At 38.2% G+C, this 6,077-nt stretch overlaps 1 protein-coding gene across 5 annotated transcripts in view; it reads right to left on the reverse strand.

Annotated features, from left to right (window-relative positions):
* Window positions 1-6,077, reverse strand: part of Boll (boule homolog, RNA binding protein) — a 97,574-nt gene that overhangs the window by 68,310 nt on the left and 23,187 nt on the right. For all 5 annotated transcript variants that reach the window (XM_029538918.1, XM_021198437.2, XM_021198439.1 and 2 more), the window contains one exon: window positions 5,326-5,453. In XM_029538918.1, coding sequence (XP_029394778.1) covers window positions 5,326-5,453 — 128 coding nt within the window. The remainder of the gene's footprint in view (window positions 1-5,325; window positions 5,454-6,077) is intronic.

A 6,077-nucleotide genomic window follows, 5' to 3' on the forward strand; every position in this document is an offset into this window, starting at 1 on the left:
TATGACAAGAATTTCAAGTCTCTGAAGAAAGAAATTGAAGGTCTCAGAAGATGGGAAGATCTCCCATGCTCATGGATTGGCATGGGAGATTCAATTGCAATACCCATCAAAATTCCACCTCAATTCTTCACAGAGTTAGAAAGGGCAATTGGCAAAGTCATCTAGAATAACAAAAATTTTAGGATAGCAAAAACTCTTCTCAACAATAAAAGAACCTCTGGTGGAATCACAATCACTGACGTCAAGCTGTACTACAGAACAATTGTGATAAAAACTGCATGGAACTGGTACAGTGACAGACAGGTAGATCAATGGCACAGAATTGAAAACCCAAAAATGAACCCACACACCTATAGTCACTTTATCTTTGACAAAGGAGCTAAAACTATTCAGTGGAAAGAAGACAGCATCTTCAACAAATGGTGCTGGCTCAACTGGCAGTTATCATGTAGAAGAATGCAAATTGATCCATTCTCATATCCTAAGCTCAAGTCTATGTGGATCAAAGAACTCCACATAAAATCAGAGACTCTGAAACTTATAAAGGAGAAAGTGGGGAAGAATCTAGAAGATATGGGCACAGGGGAAAGATTCCTGATCAGAACAGCAATGGCTTGTGCTATAAGATCAAGAATTGACAAATGGGACCTCATAAAATTGCAAAGCTTCTGTAAGGCAAAAGACACTATCAATAAGATCAAAAGGCAACCAAAAGACTGGGAAAAGATCTTTACCATCCTTAATCATCAGGGAAATGCAAATCAAAACAACCCTGAGATTCCACCTCATACCAGTCAGACTGGCTAAGATCAAAAATTCAGGTGCCAGCAGATGCTGACATGGATGTGGAGAAAGAGGAACACTACTCCATTGCTGGTATGACTGCAAGCTGGTACAACCACTCTGGAAATCAGTTTGGGGGTTCCTCAGAGAATTGGACATAGTTCTACCTGGACGATCCAGCAATACTACTCCTCGGCATATACCCAAGATTTTCCAACTTGTAATAAGGACACATGCTCCACTATGTTCATAGCAGCCTTATTCATAATAGACAGAAGCTGGAAAGAACCCAGCTGTCCCTCAACAGAGGAATGGATACAGAAAACGTGGTACATTTACACAATAGAGTATTGCGCAGCTATTAAAAACAATGAATTTATAAAATTCTTAGACAAATGGATGGATCTGGAGGATATCATCTTGAGTGAGGTAACCCAATCACAAAAGAACACACATGATATGCACTCACTGATAAGTGGATATTAGCCCCAATTGGTTACCTAATACCAAATTGTCAGCCTTGAAAACATATACACACAAATAACACTGTACACATTGAACATATTTTATTTATATATTTAGGAACACACATATACACAGACACATAACAATAAATAATGAAAAAAGAGACCATGAATTTGAAAGAAAGCAAAGAGAGGTATATGACAAGGTTTAGAGGAAAGAAAGGGAAGGAGAAAATGAAATAATTGTAGTATAATTTGAAAGCAGAGTAAAAATAAATTCTGAAAATGTTTAAAAAATAAGTTCAATTATGTTTAGTTTTAACAGTAAGTAGATAAACTCAATAGCAAACCAAGACTACTACTACATGGTAACAATGACAAAGTTGTAAAAAAACTGATTATTTTTTAAAAGATTGTTTTATTATTTCTAAATTCTGTGTTTTTGTGTACCAATTTGTGAATATATGCATGTGAGTAGAATAGAGGCCCGTCGTGTTGGATCCCTAGAGTTGGAATTGTAGGTGGTTGTAACCTGCCACATTGGTATGCTGAGAAGCAAGCTTGGGTCCTTCTGCTAGAGTGGTACACACCCCAACCCCACTGCGTCATCCCTCTAACTCAAAAGATTAGTCTTTTTCTTTTGAGACAGGGCCTCTCTCTATGTGGCCAAGACTAGTCATTTTAAGAACTGGCACACAACGGAAAACTTGGAGCTTGAATAAAGCATAAAGTAATATTTTTCTTTTTATTTGAAAGCAACCAGTCAACATGTAGTCAAGATTGCGTGCGTGTGTGTGTGTGTGTGTGTGTGTGTGTGCGTGTAATCAATGTAAGCCTCTGATTCTACGTATATATTCTAACAAAGCACTAAGAGGAACACATTTTCTAGTAATATATGGGCATAACTAATGGGTAAGACTACAAATTTTCATTGTTTGACTGAATGTATCTATATTATATATTTTTCTTAACAAAACTCCTATCATTGTTGAGGTTTGGTCTGTTACTATGTGTTATAATGCTAAACACTGGCCCCCAAGGTCTGATTGACCCCAGGGACAAGGAAATCCTCACATATACCAAGTGATGCTATGTAATGTTTCTTAATTTAAAACTATTGGTTGAATACAGATGTCTACAGCCTATAGCTGGCCAGAAAAGAAATAGGCAAGGCTTTGGTTCCTGGGATTGGGGATGGAGATAGGACCATGAGGGAAAAGAGAGAGAAGAGAGAGGAGAAGATAGCACGGGGTGTGGGATTATGAGAACTGGCCACGAGGGCTGGCCAGTTGGAGTAAGAGTGACCTAGGCAGAACACTGTAGATCATATCTTGGGGTTGTCGACAGGGAAGCAGACATAACAGAGAGGGTAGATATCTGCCCAGGTCTAGTGCTTTAAAAGCTTATTATATGTATAAAAGTTGTATATTATTCATAATAGCCAGAAACTGAACCAACCTAGATGTCATTCAGCTGAAGAATGGATAAAGAAAATGTAGTACATCTATGCAATAGAATACTATTCCGGTATTAAAAACCAAGACACCATGAATTTTGCAGGCAAATGGATGGAACTTGATAATATCATCCTGAGGATATACATAGTATGTACTCACTTATAAGTGGATATTAGTCATAAAATATGGATTCCCATATTACACTCCACAGACCCAAAGAAGTTAAACAGGAAGTAAGGCCTAAGTAAGGAAGCTTGAGTCTTAGAAAGGAGAATAAAATAGTCATAAAAGGCAGATGGAGAAAGGGAACTGGGAGGGAGGGGATATGGGGAGGGGAGTAGGGGGATTCAGGATCAGGTGTGGAGAAGGACAGGAAGGATAGCTAAATGGCCATGAAAATGAATGGAAATCTGAACTGACAGGGGTGAGGAGGTGTGGGGGGGGGGGCGGGCATTTCCAAGTCAAGACAGAGACCTGGGATAAGGGAGGCTCCCAAGAGTCAATGGGGATGACCTTAGCTGTGACTCACAGCACTGGGGATACGGAACCTGAAGAGACGGCCTCCTGTAGCCAAGCAGGAACTGCAGTGGAACAATAGAGACACCAACCTACCCACAAAACTTTCAACCCAAAATAATTCTGTCTGCAAGTAATGCAGGCATGGGGAAAGGAGCAGAGATTGAGGGAACGGCCAACCAGTAACTGGCTCAACTTGAGACTCATCTCATGGGCAAGCATTAATCATATTCTTATGCTTGCAGACAGGAGCATGTTGTCCTCTTTGAGGCACCTCCCAGCAGCTGACTCAGATACGGACACCTACAGCAAACAGTGGACAGAGCTAGGAAGAAGGATTGTGGGCTCTGAAAGAGTTAGGAACTCCACAAGAAGACCAGTAGAGTCAACCTACCTGGACTCTTGGGGTTAGAGCCTGAACCACCAACCAAAGAACACACACAGGCTGGACCTAGGCGTTCCTACACATATGTAGCAGATGTGAAGCTTGGCCTTCATGTGTGTCCTGAACAACTGGAAAAGGGGCTGTCCCAAAAGCTGCTGCCTGTCCATGGGATATATTCTACTGGCTGGGCTGTCTTGTCTGGCCTGTGGGAGAGGAAGCACCTAGCCTCACAGAGACTGGGTGGGTGGGAGATACTGGGGGCGGGGTGCACCTGCTCAGAGGAGAAGGGAATGGGGGAAGGAGTGTGGGAGGGGGTGATAGGGGCGGTAGTGAGTGTGATATAAAGTGAGTAAGTAAAAAAAAAATTAAATTTAAAAAATTTGATTTGTGTCTTTTATGTGGGTTGTTTACTGGTAGATATATTTGTAATAAGAACATGCAAAATGAAGATCAAAGGCAGTTAGAACTCCCTGATTGAGATTAAATAATTTCTACAATATATCATCATTCTTTTTTTTAAAGGGCATGCCTCTTACTCACTAGAGGCCTTGCTATAATGCTTTGGTTTGAGGTGAAAAAAATCCAGGCATGAAATACACAATTAAAGAAGTCAATGTCATGAAAAATAAGAGTAAGCAAAGCAAAAGGAGTGTGTATAACAAATACTAAAGGTAAAACAGTACCTTATTTCATCCAATGAACAAACAAATTAATATTTGGATCCCATAGGTACATATTAATTCATATATTTGAGTTTAACAATAAAGTCAGAATATTCTAGTAGTGCTTCATTTAGATCATTAGGAAACTAATTTTGTTAACTTAACTAGCTAAACTGCTAAGTGAATATTTTCAGTTATTAAAATAAGGCAAATATACAGGTACAAAGTATTGATAAAGATATACTTATAGAAAATCTAAAATATATGACATATCTGTGACATCTAAATATAAGTGAATATATTCTTTTTTCTTTAAGTAATCTAGAGGGATGTAAGCAAAAACCTTGAAAACCATTGTCCTAGAAGAGCTTACATACAAGATCTGGCTGTTCCATATAGCCTTGACTGGAGAAAAAGTTAAAAATGTCTATGACTAGAGGAATACAAAAATGATTATATACCAAAAAATAGAGTATTATTAAAATATTAAAATAAATGGATAGATATGTTAGGGTTAACATAGTATTTAAAGGACCAATAGTTTAACTCTTAAAAATACAGATTATTTATGCAGTGTTTAAAGACTACCCAAGGAGTTACCTATGTTGCTTACTGGCAGATATATTTGTAGTAAGAACATACAAATGAAGAAGAAATTCTGAAGAAGGAAGGGTAAAAGAATGGAAATTAGGAAATTGTACATGGATTTGTCATATTTTATTTCTTCTTTTTAGATTTTATTTCTTCTTTTTAAAGAACTTCAATTAATATGGCAAAGTATTAACATTTGTTAAATGTGGATAGTAGTGATGTAGATCTATTTATTTGCTTGTGTTTTAAGTATTTCAGAATCAGGGCCAGTGAGATGGCTTAGTGGATAAAGGCTCACAGGCCCAGTGGTGGAAGGAGAGAACCAACCCTTGTAAACTGTACTCTGACCTCTACAGTCACTGGTGACACACACAATGAGTAAATGTGAAAAGGTTCATCAAATACATACGAATAGAAGTGTCTTAAAAATATTTGGTAGAAACTCTTCTAAAATGAGAATCACTTACAGGCCAAGATGATGGGACAGAAGTTACATCTGGAGTATGAAAATAAGCAACGCCATTATGGTAAGTGTAAGGGTATCCAGTTGAGGTGGTTAGATACATTGTTCCAGCAGCTGGCATTATACTAGAACCTAAAGCAGATAATAAAGGATAAGGATGGAAAGGTTTAATTTAATTTTATGAACGTGTAATTTCTGAAGACATTTTGGAAAACTATTTTAAGGTTTCAACATGGCTACAGTAAAAAGTGAAATATTTAAACTCTATGTATTACAACACCTTTGAAGAATACATTTTAAAAATTAATACCTCAGAGCTTTTATTAGATTACAAGGATTAAGTAAAAATCAAGGTAAGGAAATATTAAAAGTTCTCCAATTCAGATTTTTTTTCGAGACAGGGTTTCTCTCTTTGTGTAGCCCTGGCTGTCCTGGAACTCATTTTGTAGACCAGGCTGGCCTCAAACTCAGAAATCCGCCTTCCTCTGCCTCCCAAGTGCTGGGATTAAAGGCGTGTGCTACCACTGCCCAGCTCCAATTCAGATTCTAATACCAGTCTAATGAAACAATTCATATTATTCTTTTTTATTAATTTTTTTATTATTTTCTTTATTTATATTACAAATGCTATCCTGAAAGTTCCCTATACCCCCCCCCCCCCCCCCTGCTCCCCTACCCACCCACTCCCACTACTTGGCCCAGGCCTTCCCTTGTGCTGGGTAATATAAAGTTTGCAAGACCAAACGGTCTCTCTTC

This window comes from Mus pahari, chromosome 5, assembly GCF_900095145.1.
Source record: "Mus pahari chromosome 5, PAHARI_EIJ_v1.1, whole genome shotgun sequence".
Taxonomy (NCBI): domain Eukaryota; kingdom Metazoa; phylum Chordata; class Mammalia; order Rodentia; family Muridae; genus Mus; species Mus pahari.